General features: G+C 52.8%; 2 protein-coding genes across 6 annotated transcripts; one reads left to right on the top strand and one right to left on the bottom strand.

The window, feature by feature from the left end:
- The first annotated feature begins 1,365 nt into the window (after nucleotides 1-1,365).
- Nucleotides 1,366-8,521, top strand: GIPC3 (GIPC PDZ domain containing family member 3). Of its 5 annotated transcripts, none has more exons than XM_081499774.1 (7): nucleotides 1,366-2,436; nucleotides 2,962-3,043; nucleotides 3,200-3,385; nucleotides 3,522-3,702; nucleotides 4,755-4,867; nucleotides 5,151-5,245; nucleotides 5,352-8,521. In XM_081499774.1, exons 3-7 carry the CDS (start codon nucleotides 3,236-3,238, stop codon nucleotides 8,236-8,238), a joined length of 3,426 nt encoding a protein of 1,141 aa, XP_081355900.1. In that variant the 5' UTR covers nucleotides 1,366-2,436; nucleotides 2,962-3,043; nucleotides 3,200-3,235; the 3' UTR covers nucleotides 8,239-8,521. The 5 variants fall into 5 exon arrangements, with proteins under 5 accessions (XP_081355900.1, XP_081355901.1, XP_081355903.1 ...); XM_081499775.1 differs by lacking the exon at nucleotides 2,962-3,043 and having other exon boundaries at nucleotides 2,044-2,436; nucleotides 5,151-5,232; nucleotides 5,352-5,461; nucleotides 6,325-8,521; XM_081499777.1 differs by lacking the exon at nucleotides 2,962-3,043 and adding an exon at nucleotides 4,531-4,541 and having other exon boundaries at nucleotides 2,044-2,436; nucleotides 4,769-4,867; nucleotides 5,151-5,232; nucleotides 5,352-5,578.
- Nucleotides 8,522-8,683: 162 nt separating this feature from the next.
- Nucleotides 8,684-20,058, bottom strand: TBXA2R (thromboxane A2 receptor). Its single transcript, XM_081499820.1, has 3 exons — nucleotides 19,721-20,058; nucleotides 14,440-15,292; nucleotides 8,684-9,858 (listed from the first exon to the last, which is right to left on the bottom strand). Exons 2-3 carry the CDS (start codon nucleotides 15,223-15,225, stop codon nucleotides 9,613-9,615), a joined length of 1,032 nt encoding a protein of 343 aa, XP_081355946.1. The 5' UTR covers nucleotides 15,226-15,292; nucleotides 19,721-20,058; the 3' UTR covers nucleotides 8,684-9,612.
- Nucleotides 20,059-20,099: the final 41 nt, after the last annotated feature.

Below are 20,099 nucleotides of genomic sequence, written 5' to 3'. Positions count from 1 at the left end.
TTGATCACCTGCTCTTATTTCTGGGTAGATCCCAAGAAGCAGACTTGCTGAGTCAGATGATAATTCTGTGCTTAACTTACTGGGGAACACTTTCAGAGACTTCAGCCCTTTATGGAATATTTGACACACCCTAAAAATTCCAGAGATTTAATTTGACAAGCGCTGGTGTTATCAGTAGAATTTAGTCCCGCTCAAAGAAAATCTTGAAGCCCTAACCCCCAGAACCTCAGAATGTGACCTTATTTGGCAATAGGGTCACCGAGGATATAATTAGTTAAGATGAGGTCATCTTGGAGTGTGTGTGTGTGTGTGGGGGGGTGCCTCTAATCCAATGTGACTGGTGATCCTTATAAGAAGATAAAGATTTGGACATGGAGAAAGGAGACAGCCATGTGACAACAGGCAGACACTGGAGCCGAGCACACCCCCAAGGAAAGCCAAGGATGGTTAGCCACCAACAGAGGCTGGGAGTGGTGGTCGGAGGAGAGGATGCCACCCAAGGAGTCAGAGGAGCTTGAACTTGCTGACAAATTGATTTCTAGCCTTCAGAATTTTGAGAGAATAAATTTCTGTTGTTTTTAATCCACCCAACTGGTGGTACTGTGTTATGGCCGCCCCAGGAGACTGGAAAAGATGGATATTGTCACACACACACACACACACACACAAGTGTGTGCTCCCTTACCTCATCCCCTCCCTGGCATTGTACCCTCATTGTAGGTTTGGAGTTTACCATTCCTGGTCAGGTCTTTACATAACCTTTAGCGCAAAAGGATGTCTTTCCACAAGAATACCATTATGATGGATTTTTTTTTTTTAGTTTGTTTTCTAAAGATTTGAAAATGTACTATTCTGTGGTTTCTAGTATAGTCACAAAGTTGTGCAAACCACCAGCACCACCTAATTCCAGAATATTTCATCACCTACCAAACAACATCCCCTTCCATGTTAGCTGTCATTCCCCATCCTCCCCAGCCCCTGGCAACCACAAATCCACTTTCCGTCTGCATGCATTGGCTGTTTTGGACACTTCATCTAAATGGTATCCCAGGCTATGTGGTCTTTGCAATCTGGCTTCCTTCAATGAGCACCAGGTTTTCAAGGCTCATCTGTATTACGGTGTGTATGGCGTCCTGCACGTTTTCAAGCTTTACATAAATTTTCTTACCTCCTCCGAAGCCTTCTGCAACTTGCCTTTTCCAGCAATGCTTGGTTTCTGAGATTCTTCAGAGGCATAAGGCCCCCCTTTTGAGCTGCTATATGGCATTCCAGTGCTGTTCATTTAGCCAAAAGCAACATTCCTTTTGGTGACACTGGGTTCCCAGGGGATTCTGAGAGAAACTTCCTAGTACCCAGAGCCTCCTCATCTGTAACCCAACGGGCTCAGAGAACTGTCTTCCTCTCCTCCAGTTGAGGAGACCGAGGAAACACAGGATGAATAAATAAAATATCTCCCCTGTCAGGTCACACTCAGAGCTGGGAAGGAAAAAAAGCAGGGAAGAGAAATTGGGACCTGGTGAGAGGAGGCGACGTCTGAGCCGAGAGCTGAGGAGGCGAAGAAGTGAACCACTCGGAGATGTGGGAGACGTTCCAGGTGTTGGAGGGGGCACAGCCTGTGCAAAGGCCCTGGGGCAGGCCAGGCCCTGTGTGTGAGCAAGGAGGATGCCCAGGGGTCTGGAGCAGAGTGAGCCAGAAGGAAAGAGGGAGGAGAAGAGGGCAGGGAGGGGATGTGGCAGGTTGTGCAGGGCCTTGTGGGCAGAATAGAGGACTAGGGTTTACACCAGGGGACGTGGGAGCCCTGGAGGGCTGTGGGCAGGGGATGGGCAAGATGTGGCTCAGTTATGTCAGAGTAAGTGTCCTCCCCACATCCGATGGTTGTTGCAAGGATTAAATGAGTGCGCCCAGCAAAGAGTGAGCGCTCTGGCACTGACAGTTGCCCTATCCTTATTTGTGATCCTTATTTTTTCCCCTGCTCCCCGGGGAGAGCACAGCTGGCCCTGGCAGGGCCGGGACAGCTGGGGCCCACCCCCCATACACACTCCGCGGTGTCGCCTTCCCGGGCGGTTCGGGTTCCCGGATCCCCTTACCCCGGGCGGCTCGGCTGTCGCGCCCTGGGCCGGGGGAGGGGAGGCTGCAGGAAGCGGCGGATCCGGCGGCTGTGGCAGTGGCCCCGGTGACCGAGCTCTTCCTGCCATGGAGACCACAGCGGCCCGCGAGGCCCGGGGGGCCGAGGCTCAGCGCCTGCCCGCGCCCCCGCCCTCGCCCGCCGAGTCCCCAGCGGCATCCCTGACCCCAGCTGCGCCCCGCGCCCGCCCGCGCCTCGTCTTCCGCACGCAGCTGGCGCACGGCAGCCCCACGGGCAAGATCGAGGGCTTCACCAACGTGCGCGAGCTCTACGCCAAGATCGCCGAGGCCTTTGGAATAGCACCCACCGAGGTGAGGCCCGCGGACCCCAACACCCGAGGCCCACTAGTCGACCGGGGATAGGGGTGAACACTGGACGCTGGGACGGGGCCCCCCAGATCCTCCATCTCTGGATGGAGGGGACCCTATCTCCAGATCTCAGAGACTCACTTCTCGGATCCTGCGGTGCCCATACCCCGTGGACCCCCTTTGCACTCCCTGTGCAAAAGGTGAGCAAGTCTTAGGGTTCGTGGATCCTTAGATCGTCCGGAAAACACTGGGCTACCCAGCTAGGAGTGGACCCCAGCCCTCAGGGAAGCGCCTCCGGTTCCTGAGCGCGGCTGGGGACTGGGGTTCCAGGCAGCCCCCTGCCAGGTGAGATGTCTAAGGTCGTCGGAGTCAGGGGCTGGGCCGCAGGTGCACCCTTAAGCCCCCAGGGGGCGCCAGGAGATTTGGAACTAACTGCCTTTAAAAGATGGTCTGGGGTTGTCAGGGCACCAAAGAGTTAAAAGTGGATGTCTGAGGGAGGATGGAAGAAGGGTGTCCATCTGTTCGCAGCCTCCTTCTCATCCTACTCCTCATTCTGGGGGTCCCAGTCTCCTCGCCTCCTACTCCATTCTGAGGATCGCATATTCTGCCCGTAAGCATGATTATGATCCTGGGGAAGGTGGCGGTTTCATGCTTTGGTGCCTCAGTTTCCCTATCAGGCCTCTGAGCCCATCCCCTGGTTGTTTTGTGCAGATGGTGGGGGATGAGGGCTGTCGTTAATTTGGGGCTCCCTCTCCTCTCGGGGCAGATCTTATTCTGCACCCTAAACAGCCATAAGGTGGACATGCAGAAACTCCTGGGCGGCCAGATAGGGTTGGAGGACTTTATCTTTGCCCATGTGCGCGGTGAGACCAAGGAGGTGGAGGTCACTAAGACGGAGGACGCCCTGGGACTGACCATCACGGACAACGGGGCCGGCTATGCCTTCATCAAGGTGCCCACTTGGGGGGGTCAGCCGGGTGGCTTCCAGGGTGGGAGCCCCTGATCCTCTGTGGTGTGAATGGGCTCTGGGGACCCAAGTTGGGTGGCTGGATGGTGGGGTCCTGTGAATGACTCTGGGTCCCCCGCAGAGGATCAAGGAAGGCAGCATCATCAATCGAATCGAGGCAGTGTGTGTGGGAGACAGCATTGAGGCCATAAACGACCACTCGATCGTCGGCTGCCGCCACTATGAGGTGGCCAAGATGCTGCGTGAGCTGCCGAAGTCGCAGCCCTTCACCCTGCGGCTGGTGCAGCCCAAGAGAGCCTTCGGTGAGGGCCGCCTGGGGCCCTGGGGGACAGGCTGGGTGGGGTGAAGCTCTTTCAGAAATGGGTTCTCTGGATGTATGGAGCGGCAAAGGGTCAGGGGATGGGACAGGATGGAAGGTTCTAGATGCTCCTGGTAACAGGACAGAGACCTTGTGGCACTGTATGAAAAACAGGTGGGTTGTTTCTACATTGTCATAGAGTCAGCCCGGGCATGGGGTTGGGGGAGGCTTGGGAAGACTGAGACAGGATAAGGAGCTGTCTGGATCTATTTTGTAACCTGACTGGGAGCTTTCAAAGTCCTGCTTTGAGTCTCTGGTGAGTTCTAGAGAGTGGCTTTCATAGGGAATTCTAGAATGGAGCTTTTCAAAGAGAAGTCTGTGACTAGTCCATGGATGAGATAAGGTCACCGTGCATGTGTGAGTTCTCAGTTGTTCAGTCAGGTCCTACTCTCTGTGACCCCATGGACTGCAGTCCGCCAGGCTCCTCTGTCCATGGGATTCTCTAGGCAAGAACACTGGAGTGGGTTGCCACTTCCTACTTCAGGGGATCTTCCTGACCCAGGGATTGAGCCTGTATCTCTTATGTCTCCTGCATTGGCAGGCAGATGCTTTATCATTGAGCCATCTGGGAAGCCCTCACAACTAGGTTGTGAAAGTGTTAGTCACTCAGTTGTGTTCTACTTTTTGTGACCCCATGGTCTGTAGCCCGCCAGGCTCCTCTGTCCATGGGATTCTCCAGGCAAGAATACTGGAGTGGGTAGCGGGGAAGCTATGACTAAATTAGGGAGAGCAAATTCTAGAGCAAGATACTTTCTAGACTGGCCCCAAGGAGAATCTGAAGTCGTTTCTTCTAGGGAGAGTCATTTTGAGAGGAGGAGGGAAATTTAAGGGGAGGGAGGATTCTCAAACAGGGTCTCTGAAGATTCATCCATGGAAATAAGGAGGACTTTGGAGGGTAGGAATGTTCTAGAAGGGCTCAGCTGGTGACTTCTGAGTCTTTACAAAGATGTAGCTTCACCCGGAACACACGCACCTCCTCTACTCTGTCCCCTCCAGATATGATCGGCCAGAGGAGCCGGAGCAGCAAATGCCCTACAGAAGCGAAAGTCAGCAGTGGGAGGGAGACCCTGCGGCTTCGGTCTGGGGGTGCCGCCACTGTGGAGGAAGTGGTGAGTGGAAGGGATGGGGGGGCTTCAGGGGCTCTTGCACATAGAGTTCTACCACTGACACTGACTCAGCATGACCTTGGGGAAGACCCTCTCCTTTACCCAGTCTCAGTTTCCCCATCTGCAGAATGGGTTCTTGTCAGTCAGGGCAGTAATGGCGGGACCAGAAGCATTGACTCATGGGAGGTCCCAATCTGCTGTCACCAAAGGGGTAGCGGCTTGGGGAGGGGGCTGGGCCGGAGGATCCCAGGCTTCTGACTCTCTGCTTTGCCCTCCATGCTCCCAGCCCAGTGAATTCGAGGAGGAGGCATCTAGGAGGGTGGATGACCTGCTGGAGAGTTACATGGGCATTCGGGACCCAGAGCTGGGTAAGGGGCCAGGGTAAGCTGGGTGGACCCTGGGGGGAGGACAGCCCATGGGGAGGAGGCAGGGATCGCCCCCACCCCAGGGAGAACCCTCACCCACTTCCCCTCTGCTTGACCTGCAGCATCCACCATGGTGGAGACATCCAAGAAGACAGTGAGCGTCCAGGAGTTTGCATGCCATTTAGACTCCGTCTTGGGCGAGTTCGCCTTCCCGGACGAGTTTGTGGTGGAGGTATGGGCCGCCATCGGCGAGGCCAGGGAAGCCTGTGGCTAGTCTGCCCTGGTGCCAAGCACAGTCCCAGCTCGGAGCCCAGCCCCCCGCCCCAGCCCTCCCGGTCAGTTTCCAAAGCCCAGCCCTGCTCTGGAGTCCAGAAGCCCAGACCTGAGACCCAGCTCTGCTCTAGAACACAGCCCAGTTCAGAGACCAAGCCTAGATCCGAGCCCGAGTCCTGCCCTAGAGTCCAGCCAGGTTCAGGGACCAAGCTCAGATCTGTGACACAACCAAGATCAGAACCCCAGCCCTGCTTTAGAGCCCAGCCCAGCTCAGAGACCAAGCCCAGATCAGAGCCCCAGCCCTACTCTAGAGCCCAGCCCAGCTCAGAGACCAAGTCCAGAACTGAGACTCAGCCTTGTTCAGAGACCAAGTCCCCCTTTAGAACTCAGGTCAGTTCTGAGGCCCAGTTCATCACTAGAACCCCATCCAGTTCTGAGATGCAATCCAGCTTCAGAATCCAGCTCAGTTCTAGAGCCCAGGACAGCTCTAGAGCCCTAGCCAGCTCTGAGGCTAAGTGGAGCTCCAATGTGAAGTCAAGCTTTGGAACCCAGATAAATTTGAAGACCCAGCCCGGCTCTGAAATCCAACCTGGTTCTGGAAGCCAGGCCAGCTTTATGACCAAGCCCTGCCATAAAACTCGATCCTACTCTGCAGCTCAAGACAGCTCCATGACCCAGCCGTACCTGGATACTCAATCTAGCTCAGAAACACCAGTTAGTTCTGGAGCCCATGTGAGACTCAAGAGGCAGTCCAGCCCTAGAAGCCACTCCAGCTTAGGAGTCAAAGACGGTTCTGAAGTGCAACCCTGTTCCCGAACCCAGGCCAGCTCAGGAACCCAGATGCACACTTCAGTCCTGCCCAGGTCGAAACCCTATCTGCATCCTAGTGCCCAATCCAGCTCCAGTGATGAATCCAGCTCAGAGACTGAGCCCAGCTCTAGCCCCCAGCCTCGTGTGACAAGCAAACCCGTCTCCAGGATTCAGACAAGCTCTGGATCCCCACCCATTGCTGGGGCAAGACCCACCTCCAGAGCTCAGCCTGATGCTGAGCCCCATGCTCACTGCAGAGCACAGAGCAACTCTAGAATGCCATCCAGCTCTGGGACAAGGACGGATCTCCAGGCTTGGCCTCTTTCCAGAGTTCAGTCCATCTCCAGCACTCCACCCAGCTCCAGAACTCAGCTCAGTTTTAAAGCCCAGGCTGGCTCTGAAATCCCACCTGGCTCCAAAACACAGTCAATTGCTGAGACCCAGGAGCATTCCAGAATACAGCTAATGTCTGGAACCCAGTCAAGTCCTGGGACCCAGAAGGATGCAGACACAGACTTCAGCTCCACAGCTGTGTCAAACTCCGAGAGTAGGCCCAGTTCAAGGACCCAACCCTGCCCAGGAGCTCAAAACACCTCTGAGGCTCAGCTCAGCTCAGAAAGCCTGAAAAGTTCTAGAAACCAAATCCAGGCCACAACCCAGGGCAGCTCCGGGACTGAGCCAGACTTTGGGAAGCAGACCAGCTCTGGAATTCAGCCCATCTCTAGAGCCCTGCCCAGCTCAGAGATGCAGATAAGTGTAAGAATTAAGCCCCACTCTGGAGTCAAGCTCAACTCCAAAACCCAATCTAGCTCCACAGTTCAGTTCAGGTCTGAGGTGCAACCCAGCTCTGAAACCTGCAGCAGTTCAAAAATACAGTCCAGCTCTGGATCCCAAGTCAGCTCCAGAACCCAGACCAGTTCTGGAACCCAGCTGAGCCCTGAGATTCAGCCCAGCTCTGGGACCCAGACCAGTGAAAGAACTCAGTCCAGCTCTGGAGTCCAGCTCAGCTCCAGAACACAGCCTGCTTCTGGATCCCAACCTGGCCCTAGAACTCAGACCAGTTTTGGAACCCAGCTCAGTCCTGAGAGCCAGCCAAGCTCTGGGACCCAGACCAGTGAAAGAACTCAGCCCAGCTCTGGAGTCCAGCTCAGCTCCAGAACACTGCCTGCTTCTGGATCCCAACCTGGCTCTAGAACCCAGACCAGTTCTGGAACCCAGCTCAGTCCTGAGACCCAGCCCAGCTCTGGGACCCAGACCAGTGCAAGAACTCAGCTCAGCTCTGGAGTCCAGTTCAGCTCCAGAACCCAGTGCAGCTCTAGAATTCAGTTCAGCCCTGAGACCCAGCCTAGCTCTGAAACCCAGACCACTTCAAACACTCGGCCCAGCTCTGGAGTCCACCTTAGTTCCAGAACTGAATCTGATTCTGAAATTAGAAGCCAGACCAGTCCAAGAATCCAGCCCATCTCTAGAAAGGGGCCCTGCCCACAGACTCCAGGCCTTGACCCCAGAAGTCAGGCTGATCCCACCCCTTATGCCCAACCTCAACACCCAGGTCCACCACCCAGAGCCCCGACTCCACGTCCTAGCCGCGTCTCTTGCCCCCAGTCCCAGCCCGATGATCTGGTACGAGGAACTCCACCCGACCCTGGCCCTGGCCAAAGCCCCTCAACTTCTCCCCTGGCCCCCCACACACAAGCCCCCTTCACCCCCCAGAAACCAGCCCTTTCCCCCAAGCCCCAGCTGGGATCCCAGAAATCCACCCCACCCACCAAATCTGTCATCCCTAGTTTTGCCCCCAGGGTGGCCCTCCTTCGTTCTCAGCCCCTTGAACCCTCAGTTCAGGGGCCTGCCCCCTCCTCCATGCTCAGGGAGTCTGGGTTACCTCCACGGGAGTCAGAGCTCCTACCCCACCATGGAGGGCAGTAGCTTGGGGGTGACATAGTTGGAGCCCCCATGACCCCCATCCCCTCTCCTGCTCCTCCCTGCCTGGGTTGCCCAGAAGTAGCAGGTGACTTCATTCCACACCCACCCCATCCCCTCAAATGGGGTGGGGCAGGTGAGGGAGGGAGGGTGGAAACAGCTGATCCTAGGTCTATGGGAAGGCAGTGGGGTAGGGGCGGACAGGGGAGGCAGGAAGCAGTTTCCTTGTCATGTACCTTGAGGGCTTGAGGGCTCCTGGGGAATAAAGGCATAAAGGCACCTCCCACCCCTACAGCCTGATGTGTTATTTTGGGGGGTCTCTGGGGGAGAGCAGAGGAAGGGGGACTGACATGAAAACACTAGATGCTTCTTAAGTGCCTACTATGTGCCGGGCACCTTATAAGTGCTAATTGTGCAGGCGTTGAGGGCCCTGCAGACACACAGCAGTCTGTAAAAGATCAGTCTACTTTTATTGAGCAGCTACTGTGGGCCAGGAGCTGCTTGCTCAAGGTGCAGGGAGTCTGAGGGGCTGAGTGGATAGATGGTGAAACCACAAGCTGATGAAGGCATGCACTTCATCTGCAGTGGAGGAAGCAGGCGTGTACCCCATGGTCTCTGGATATCTATCTTGTCCTCTCTTTTCCTCATCTGCAAAATGGGTTTAACCCAGAACCCGCTCCTGGGGTTGCAGGCAGGATTCCAGGAGATCTCAACCGTGAAATGCTCAGGGAAGACTCAATAAAGGGGTTGGGGAGAGGAGTGAGGAGCCAGTCCCACTTCTTGAGGCTTCCCCAACCCCCGCCCCAGTCCTGCTCAGCAGCTGCGGGCTGAATAGGAATCTTGACGCCAGAAACTTCAACGATGGATGATTTCAGAGCCAAAGGAAAATAAAGCTGAGGTGGAGATTATATTTTGGCAAGAGAGGGGGTCTGCTGGCATTCAACCTTTCTAGACAGAGCCTTCTTGAATTGGGGTGTCAAAGGGAATAAACCATATCCGAGTAAGCAGGTCAGATTCAGGGGTTGGAGCCCCCTATTTCTGGAGGATTTCTGCAAGGGGAGGCTTACAAGTCTGATTTCCTCCAGATACCTGCTCAGCATCCTCACACCCTTCCTGGGTTTGGGAGGGGACTCAAAATGGGGGCTGAGAGAGGGGAAGGGCTTTGGAAAGGGGAGTCAGGTAAGACTTGGGGAGGGTCCCTGGAGCTGATGGAAGATAGCACACAATTTTGTTGTTCAAACCCTCTGTCTTTGCTGCACTCTTGGCTCCTGGGCATCAGGACAGACAGATGCGACCGACAGGGAGGATGAAGGTCTGGTGGGGAACATTCTGGCAGGGTGCTCTGTCCTTCCAGAGCTGTCACTATATCCAGCCTAGGACCTAGCGTATGGTCGACCTGCGGTTGAACTGGGGCTGCAGGGACAGTGACCTGGACCGGGTGCTCAGGCGAGGGTAGAAGCGCCGGATCACTGCCCGGCGAAACAGGATGTACACCCAGGGGTCGAGGATCTGGTTCCAGGTGGCCACTCGCAGGTAGATTAGCAGCTGCCGCTCCGTGGGGCGGGACAGCTGCCCCGTTGGGCTCATGGCGGGCGGGCTCCGCAGCACCGTCTGGGCGATGAAGACCTGCCGGGGGCCAGAGCAGTCAGCCAGGGGCCAGGCTGGCAGCCAGCCCTGCCCTCCATCAGCACCTGCCTGTGCCACCTGCTGTCCCCTGAGATCCAGTGCTGATTCTGTTCCTGCTGGGCTGTGTGACCTTCAGATATCTGCCTAACCTCTCTGAGCTTCAGCTGATATGGCTGCAAAATAGCACACTTTTCCTGCTCCTCCCCTGGACATGATTAAACGTGGTGGACAAAGAGGACTTGCAGGTGCGAACAGGTGGAATCACTGTGACTGCCAGTGTTATTATTCTATTAAACACATATTTTATATAAACTTTACATATATCAAATATATATACTATATATAATAATATATCAAATTATGGTATAAGATTTATATTAAATAATTAAATTTTATGTTATTTTATTTTGTCATTTTATATTATATTAAAATTTATGGTTTATAAAATTCTATGACAAAAATTTTATATTAAATAATTTTTAAAATAGTAAATCAGTTTAATATAGTTTATTAAATATGGGATTTATATTTAATATAATATACAATATGTAATATAAGGTACAAATTATTATATACAATAATTTACAAATAATTATAGAATATAATAATATAGTTACCTAATAATATATTGTTAGTTATAACCATATTATTTATTATATGTATTTAAAATTATATATGTAATTATATAATATATAATTGTAATGTGACTATGTATTACATATGATTGATATAATTACTAAGTATTCATTAATAACATAAATATAGCTATATGTTATATAGTATTTAACAATTATATACTATATAATGATCAATATATTAAATATTGATTAATAATATGTAATTATAATAGTTTTGCTCAGTCGTGTGCAACTGTTTGTGACCCCATGGACTATGGCCTGCCAGGCTCCTCTGTCCATGGGCTTTTTCAGGCAAGAATATTGGAGTGGGTAGCCATTCCCTTCTCCAGAAGATCTTCCCGACCCAGGAATTGAACCAGCACCTCCTGCCTTGTAGACAGATTCTTTACCTGCTGAGCCACTGGGGAAACCCCCTAATTATAGTTATATGTTATATAGTATTTAACAGTTAATATAATATATAATCATGTATAATAATTGATATAATTAATTATGAATGTATATAATTATAGTTATATGTTACATGGTATTTAACAATTATATAATATATAAATATATATTATATGATTGATATAATTATTAAGTGTTAACTGGGGCTTCCTTATATATTATATGATTGATATAATTATTAAGTATTAATTAATACTATATAATTATAGTACATATTATATAGTATTTAACAATTATATCATGGTTGTTATAATTATATATATTAATTCTAATACAAATAATTATTATAATGGGTATTATATTTCATAATTATAATTAAAATTATACTATGATTAATATTAACATTGTATTGAATTACTACATTACAATTGTTTCCTGAGCACCTACTGTGTGCCAGGCAATTCTGGGGACAGTGCAGTGGCCACAATGGACTCAGGCTCTACTTACATGACCAGGTGGTTTCAGCTCAGGGGTGGGGGTGACCGAGCAGGGATGGAGGCCCTGTTGTAGCTCAGAGGAGGCGCTGGGCCAGGCTTGGGAGTGGTAATCAGATGGAGAATAGGAGTTTCCCCAGTGAGATGGAGGGAAGTGTCTGTAGACGTTTCCTCTGGGACAACAGGGAGCCATGCGAGGTTTTAGAGCATGGGGTGGCTCATGGGCCAACTGTGGCCTGCCACCTGTTTTTGTTGTGCTTTGTTTGCTTTATTTGTGCCTTTTTAGTTTGTTGTTTTGCTAAGAATGTTTTTACATGTGTCAATGGTGAGAAAAAAATAGAAAGCATATTTTGTGACATGTGACAATTACATGAAATTCACATTTCTGAGTCCACAAATGAAGTCCTTTTGGCACTCAGGCGTGCCCAGTCATTTCCAGGTAGTTTCACACCCCAATAGAAGAGCTGTGTGGTTGTCACAGAGACAGTGTTTAATAGGTATACTATACGGCCTTTTAGGAAAAACTTGGCTGCCAAAGGGGACTTGGGAATCATTTAACGACTTAATGTTTCTACCTAGAACACCTTCCTGTTTTTTATCTGGCAGCTTATCTCCTATTAAGGAGATCAAACCAGTCAATCCTACGGAAATCCACCCTGAACATTCATTGGAAGGACTGATGCTGAAGCTGAAGCTCCAATACTTTGGCCACCTGATGGGAAGAACTGACTCATTGGAAAAGACCCTGATGCTGGGAAAGATTGAGGGCAGGAGGAGAAGGGGGAAACAGAGGATGAGATGGTTGACTGGCATCATCGACTCAATGGACATGAGTTTGAGCAAACTCCGGGAGATAGTGAAGGACAGGGAAGCCTGGCATGCTGTAGTGCATGGGGTTGCAAAGAGTTGGACACGACCGAGTGACTGAACAACAACAAATATCCTATTCAGGCGTCCCTGGTGGCTCAGATGGTAAAGGAGTCAACTGCAATGCAGGAGACCCAGGTTCGATCTCTGAGAAGGAAATGGCAACCCACTCCAGTACTCCTGCCTGGAAAATTCCATGGACAGGGGAGCCTGGAGAGCTACAATCCATGGGGTCACCAAGAGTCGGACACGACTAAGTGACTAACACACACATCTCTCTAATTTCCTATTCATCCTTCAAAGTCTCAGCTCCAATGGTTCAGAGAAGGGCAGGGGTCATCTGGGGTATTCTAAGACAGTCAAGCCTGGAAGGCAGGTATCAGGAAGATGCTGAGGCAGACCTTTGTCAGGGAACTCTTGGTGAAGGTGACATTTGAGCAAGGACATGGAGGAGTGAGGGAGTGATTCATGTGGAGATCTGGGGTTGGGGGAGCATTCCAGGCAGAGGGTACAGCACATACAAAGGCCCTGGGGCAGCATCATGCCTGACATGTTGGAGGAACAGCAAGGAGGCTGGAGTGGCCGGAGCAGAGTGAGCAAGGGGGAGAGAGGGAGGAGGAAAGGACAGAGAGGGGATGCAGAAGGTCTTGCAGGGTCTTGTGGGCTGCAGGAGGACTTGGGGTTTTATCCTGAGGGAGATGGGAGCCCTGAAGTGCTGTAGGCAGAGAGGGGGAAACCTGAATCAGGTGCTCACAGGCATCCTCTGGATGCTGCTCAATAAATAATAATCATAATAAACAAAAATAGAAATGGTCTCAGCTGTATGAAAACATACCTGGGAGGACACCCTAGGGACTGAGTTTCAGAAGCACATTGCTCAGCCAGAGCATCACACTGTAACTTTTGCTCCCCAGGGGCCCGTCATGCCTGCAGCTTCACGTATCACACACAAAAAATTATGCTCCCTTCTATTTCTTCTCCCACCACTGACACATGTAAAAACATTTAGCAAAACAAAGCACAATCAAATTTGCAATCTTCCTATCCCACAGATTTAGTTTTTGTTTTAGCCCTTATCACTCCCTAATATCTACCACTTCACTTATTTATGCACTGTTTATTTGCTGTCTTCCCCATGATCATGGGGTCGCAAGAGTCTGACATGACTTAGCGACTAAACCACCACCACCATGATCAAAGAGCTCCGGGAAGTCTAGCATTTTTGTCCTTTTTGTTCCCTGCTCAGCACCTAGACCAGAGCCAGCAACACGCTGGTTGTTCAATCAACGTTTGTTGAAGAAACAAATGGACGAATGAGTTCATTTCCTCCTGAGTCACTCTGAGAGGCAGGCACCTTTTAAATCATCCCCATCCCCCATGGCTCAGACAGTAAAGAATCTGCCTGCAGTGCAGGAGACCCAGGTTTGATCCTTGGGTTGAGAAGATCCCCTGGAGAAGGGAGTGACTACTCATTCCAGTATTCTTGCCTGGAGAATTCCATGGACAGAGGAACCTGGCAGGCTACAGTCCATGGGGTCACAAAGAGTTGGAGATGACTGAGCGACTAACACTTTCTTCTTTCTTTTAAAATCTAAGGAACTGATTGAGGCTAGAAGAAGGAAGCCCATAGCCAGAGTCACATGGTAAGTCCTTGTTGGATATGGGCTGGAAACCAAGTATCCGATTCTGGTCTTCAGGCTTGTCCAGATCGAATCAGAAATGGAAAAATAACAACTCCAAAAGGCCAATTATATTAATCAGTGGAAGAACTTCAGTAAACTCACCTGACTCAGGGAAAATCTGTGCAAGGCTGGGGTCCAGCCCAGAACTAGGCACAAGGTAGAAATGATTCAGTGATTCTACCTGGAATATCCTCCCTGCTTTCGTCTAGCAGGTAAACTCCTCTTCCTCCTTCAAAACCCCAGCTCCAATGACCCTCTGCCGGAAAGCCTTCTCTGATATCCCCCTGGGGTGGGGAGAGCCTGGGAGCCCCTCCCTGGGCATCTCAGTCCCAGGACACTGCTTCTGCCCCAGTCCTGCCCCCAGTTTGGGGTTATCTGTGTCTCACTCAAGGGAGTACCCCTGAACCCTGTGGTCACATTTTCTTGGGCTAATGAGAACCTGAGGGTTATGAATCTATTCAGGATGAACCCAGGCCCCAGGCAGTCCCTGCCCCCACCCCCGCCACTCACCAGCAGTGGCATCCAGCAAATGCTGGCCACCACCATAATGCCCATGAGCTGCACCATCATCTCCACCTCGCAGTCCCTCGGGCGCTGCTGGGCGGTCGCCTGCCCATGGTAGACGTGGCACAGTGTGGCCACACTGATCGTGTTGAGCAGGAAGGACATCCCCACCGAGACGCTGCCAAGGAGTGCAAAGAGCAGGCCGAAGGCCACGTCCCCCGGATCAGTGCCAAGTGTGAGGAAGCACCAGGAGCCGGGGTACTGGATGGTGTAGCGGCCCACTCCCAGAAGGGGCAGCAGGCCCAGTGCCAGTGCAGAGGCCCACACCAGCCCCACTGTGGTCCAGGCTCGGCGCTGCGAGGCAGTCGCGGGCCTTGAGAAGGGCCGGGTGATGCCCAGGAAGCGCTCTGAGGCCATGGCGGTCCCCAGCAGCAGCGGACACAGGCCAAAAAAGACCATGATGACGCCCATGAAGTGGCAGAGGCTGCAGCCAGGGTCCACGGCCTGCCATTCAAAGAGGACGAAGTGCTGGGTCACCACGATGGCGCCGGTGACCAGCAGCCCCATGAAGTCAGTGAGGACCAGGCCGCAGAGGAAGGTCAGGAAGGAAGATCTAGACTGGGAGCTGCCCTGCCGTGCGCCCATCAGCACGCTCAGTGCCAGCAGGTTGGAGGCCAAGCCCACCAGGCAGAAGGAGGCTGCGAACCATGGAGAAGCAATCAGGCGCCGCTCCTCCAGTGTGATGTTCATAGGCCGGAAACAGGGCCCCAGAGAACTGGCATTGGGCCACATGGTGCTGGAGCATAGCGGGGAGGGTCACCACTTCATCAGGCCAAGGCTGGTGGTGGTTCAGTGACACCTGCGGGGAGGCGGGTGGCAGAGAAGATTTTGGTGATTCATTCTGCATTTTAGTCTGAGTGGCCCCAGTGAACTCCTACACAAACTTCAATGCCCTAGCTCAAATATCCCCTCCTTGAAGAAGCCTTTCCTCACTTATCTCACTCCAAGCTCAGTAAGCATTACTATTACTATTCCTAGTAGTAGTCCTGCTATTACAATTACTAGGATGACTAGCTCCAACTCTGTCCTGCCCCGGGCTCAGTGACCCTCAAGGGCAAGGATCAGTTTTGCCTCTTTTGGGAACCCTGGAAGACACCAATTAGTATCTGCCAGGTTGCAGAGAAGGGTTGAGAAGCTCTGGGTTTGAACTCTAGCCATGACACCAACTATGTGACCTCAGGCAAATGATTTTTTCTTCTCTAAACTTCTGTTTCCCTGGGGGTCATCCATCTGAGCCCTTCATGGAATGAAGGATCCAGGACAGATTTCAACTGCTGTAAAACAGGACACTTGCAGTGTGGGGAGGGCCACTGGCTGGCGGCCAGAGGTCGCTGACTCTCAGGCCAGCTCTGTGGTCAGCCTTGAAGTCATAATTCCTCATGAAGGCCTTGGGGAAGATCCGACCCTGTTGGTCTTTTAGGGACATCCTTCCTCCCATGTTGGAATCATATAGATTCCTTCCCCCCCCCCATTTTTTGTTTAATAAAAAATAAACCCTGAAATCCAGTTCCATTCTGGGGGAAAAAAAAAACCCAGTTCACTGGAAGCAACTGGGTCCCCAGTGACGGGCTATAAACAGTAACAGGGAGGTAATGGCTATGAACTACTCAGTATGGGGCTGGGGGAGAAAATTGGAGAGATGTGTGGGTCTGACTGTCTGGAGTGTGGATGAATTGACTAGTGTTTGAGGAGAAATAAAATGACACCATTTAAAAGTCAGCTCTCTAAAGCAATTATACTCAAATAATAATTTTTAAAAAAGTCTTCTCTCAGTTCTCCAAAAGGATACAGCAGGGAGGGCACAGGGTCACCCATGTGGTGTGCAAGCACATCACAAACCGTGCTTGTGCCAGCAGTGAGGGGCCACTGGCCGCAGGATCAGAGTGGACAAAGGTGGGGAGGCAGGATGATGGGAAGCATGGAGGTTCCAGGCAGCTGAAGCCCAGAAAGATCCACTTATTTTTTTTAATTAAAGAAATTTAGTTATTATTATTTTATTGGGCTTCCCAGGTGGTTCAGTGGTAAAGAACCCACGTAATGCAGGAGATTCAGGTTCGATTCCTAGGTTGGGAAGATCCCCTGAAGGAGGAAATGGTAACCCATTCCAGTATTCTTACCTGGAGAATCCCATGGACAGAGTAGCCTGGTGGGCTACATGTGGTCGCAAAAGAGTCGGACACAACAGAGCGACTAAACCACCATGACATTATTTTATTATTGATTAATTAATTAAACTGTACCAGGTCTTAGTTGCAGCATGTGGGATCAAGTTCCCTGACCAGGGATTGAACCTTTCAGGGTCCCCTGAAATGAGAGCTCAGAGTCTTATGATCCCCATTTTGCGGACGCAGGGAATCTGAAGTACAGAGAGGTTAAGTAACTAATCCAAAGTCACACAGCCTAGCCGGAGTTGATCGGAGACCAAATGTGTGGAATGGAGTCAAAAGCCTTGCAGTCAGGCGGAGGCTGGTGAGAGGTGGGTGTGGAGGGTCATCATTTCTAGGGAATTCCCTGGCAGTCCAGAGAGTAAGACTATGTGCTTTCACAGCCAAGGTCCCATGAGGTACAGCCAAAAAGGGATGGAATTTTTCTAAAACGACTGCCATGAATCCCCTCACGAACCTTGGAGGAGTCTCATCCTACTCTGAGCCTCAGTCTCCTTTCCAATAAAATGGGGCCAATGACGAGCCCTGGGGCTGTGTCCGTGACCAGCCTCAGCAGTGAGTGTGCTTAGCTGCACCCTACCTCACTCCTCATCTCTTTAATTCATCTCAGCAACTCCTTATCTAGCCTCATAAATTATCCAGCTCCTGATGGCCAGCTCCTCTGAGCCTCCCTCCCAGGCTGACAGCCAAGGTCACCACCACTTTGGTGGGTGGGGCCTCGAGTGAGAAACTGAAACCTGAGCGAGGGTGGGGTGGGGCCTTTCCACGGTTCGTGGCCATCTGAGCCCTCCACCCTGGGGAAGGGGTGTGCTTGTTGTCAGCTCAGATTTGACCCAAGCTTGAGTTCCCCCTGGGACAGGGTGCTCCCTCCCTCCCTCCCTCAAGAGCTGGTATGTGTTGTTTCTAAACATTCTCGGGTCACTGCCCCTGCCTCACCCTGGAGTGACCGCCAGCCCCTCCCGCATTTCATGGCCCCATGGTCCCCTACTCTTGTGCAGGAGCTTATGCACCCAGGGACACAGACCCCGAGTCTGTTTCACACCTCACATATATGGGAACAAAAACTGTGACCCCAGGGCCCCTGGCCTGGGGGAGACTGGAAACTGGCAACACTTCCTCTGGCCCCAGCATGTGGTTTCCAGTCCCCCAACCAGGGGTTCAGGTGATGGCAGCCGGCTCAAGTTCCCCAGGAGAGCGGGCCAGGAAGGGCACCTGGCAGGGCCTCCCTTTCCCTCCCACATTGACCAGGAGGGCTCTAAGGTCCAGAAGCACCGCTGTGTGGCCCTTGGGAGAATCGCTCTCCCTCTCTGTGCCTCACGAGAAACATGGACCCCAGATTTGCTGGACAAACCCAAGGATCCTATAACCCAAGAGTGGGGGAGGTTTGGACTTGGAAATCCAGGGTTCTGGAATTCTAACGAGTCCCCGGTTCTAGAATTCTAACAAGGTCCTACTTTAGGAACCCAAAGGCCTGAAGCGTCTAGAATTTAAGGGGGCTGAGGTTCCAGAGCTCTGATGGGCTGGTCCTGAGTTCCAGAAATCTCTCTCTTGGGTCCTGGCTCCTCTCTGCAGGACTGCAGGACGGACATTCAGCTCATCTCGGGGAGGCTGGGAGGGCTCCAGCCACCACTGTCCCAGAGGCCTGGGCGCTCGGCCGGGCGTGGGCACCAGGCTGCCCCCCCCCCCCCACGGTGGCCCTGGCAGACTGTGGTCTTTGGATCCCAAGGGCTGGGCCCCTCCTCTGCCTGATGGTCCGTCACTGCCTGCCCACTCTCCTCCTCCTGCTTCCGCAAGCCATCCATTTTTTAACAAATCCCTCTCCCTCTCAACACCCCACCCCCTGGCCTGCCTGCCTGTCCCCACGCCAGGGGCCTACCTACCCTCACCCCGGAGGGGCGACAGTGACCTCAGACAAGCTCGGACTGGAGCCCCCGATCTGCCACTGCCAAGCGGGGGATCGACCTTGCCAAATCTCAGTTTCCCCCTTTGTGAAATGGGGACAACAAGGCCACTGACTTGCCTGCCAGCATTCGGGCTGGTCTTCCCAGGCCTGACCTGCTCTTGCCATTGAGACTTTGAGTTTTCACTCACACACACATACATACACACACACACACACACATGCACCCCACCCCTGCCCGGTGCCCACACTCTTCCTGCTTCCTGGCTGTGCTCACAGCTTGTCTCTTGGCTGCACACACTGAGCAGCCAGGTGGGAGCCCTGATGCTCTGTATGACCTCAGTCCACTTCCACATTTCCTAAGTCCTCTAATGCTGCCCAGTCGACCAAGGATCATGCCCTCTGGCACGAACATGCAGGGATCAGGCCCGTTGTAGCATTGGTTCAGGTTCATGCCCGGTGCACATCTGCACGCCCTTATGCAGCCGCAGACACCCACACAGACACAAACACGTACATGCAGGGTCCCTGTCAGTTCCCAGACCCGTCCCTGCCTTCCCTCACCACAAGCCTCAATTTCCGGGAACTTTTCCTGTTTGTGACACCAGGTCCCCACCCCAGTCAGCCTGTCTGGGTTAGAGCTGAGCCTAGGCCCTGACTCATGCAGTCCCTCTGAGCCTCAGTTTCCTCATCTGTCCAATGGGCATCCTCTCAGCACACACCACTGGCAAGGGGAACAGATGGGTGACGGAGGGACAAGACTGATCCAGGCCAGGCAGCTAGTGGTTAGTGATGGACACAACTCCGAGTGTGCATGCAGACACACAACCAACCAGGCGTGTGCTTTCACTCGCAGCCATACCCAGCGCCTCGGCACTGTCTCCGGCTGCAGCGCCACAGGACACGGAGTGGACTGGCCCAGACTCAGGTGGAATCCACACATAAGCACATTCTTGCTCACACCAATCAGCAGGTGCCCAAGGCAGGTAGCACTGGAGACTGGGACCCAGGCTCAAGAGTGCCCCTAGACACCCAGCACCTAGTAGCTGTCACCGTCCACGGGAACACACCCACGGCAGCGCGGATCGCCCGTAGGATACACCCAAGCCACACCTGCCCACTCACATGCCCCGCCCCTTACCTCAGGGCCAACTGTCCTCACCTGAAAGTGGTCGAGGGAGCGTGCAGGGGTAGGCGCGCCGTCCTGGGCCCTGGAGCAAGCGTGAGTGCCTGGCGGGAGGAAGGGCGTGCGGAGGCGGAAGCAGGGCGGCTCGGCCTCCCGGGCCCCTGGGGAAACCGAGTCACAGCGGGAGGACTCCCGAGCTGCCACGTCGCGCCGGGGCACCGATGGAAGGCGTGGCGGCGCGGGTTCCCCGGCCGAAGGAAGGGTGACTAGGTCCCCTCCTGGCCTGGAGGGGTCCCACGGGGTCTAAAAATAGCCCGGGGCGGGGGCTCTGCTCTGCAACTGGATCCAGTCTCTGCCAGAGTCTCGCTCAGTCTGTCTTTCCGTCTGTCTCGCATCAGTCCCTCCCGCCCCGCTC

The sequence above is a fragment of the Giraffa tippelskirchi genome, chromosome 6, assembly GCF_054371585.1.
Source record: "Giraffa tippelskirchi isolate mGirTip1 chromosome 6, T2T-mGirTip1v1.2.pri, whole genome shotgun sequence".
Classification (NCBI taxonomy): domain Eukaryota; kingdom Metazoa; phylum Chordata; class Mammalia; order Artiodactyla; family Giraffidae; genus Giraffa; species Giraffa tippelskirchi.
This window is presented reverse-complemented; position numbering and strand designations above follow the sequence as displayed.

Coding starts and splice junctions, on each gene's coding strand:
- GIPC3 (XM_081499773.1), top strand. CDS start 2,194: ATGGAGACCACAGCGGCCCGCGAGGCCCGGGGGGCCGAGGCTCAGCGC. Junction 2,437..3,199: donor TTGGAATAGCACCCACCGAG/GTGAGGCCCGCG, acceptor CTCTCGGGGCAG/ATCTTATTCTGCACCCTAAA. Junction 4,868..5,150: donor CCGCCACTGTGGAGGAAGTG/GTGAGTGGAAGG, acceptor CCATGCTCCCAG/CCCAGTGAATTCGAGGAGGA.
- TBXA2R (XM_081499820.1), bottom strand. CDS start 15,225: ATGTGGCCCAATGCCAGTTCTCTGGGGCCCTGTTTCCGGCCTATGAAC. Junction 9,859..14,439: donor TTTGCTGGATGCCACTGCTG/GTGAGTGGCGGG, acceptor GGCCCCCGGCAG/GTCTTCATCGCCCAGACGGT.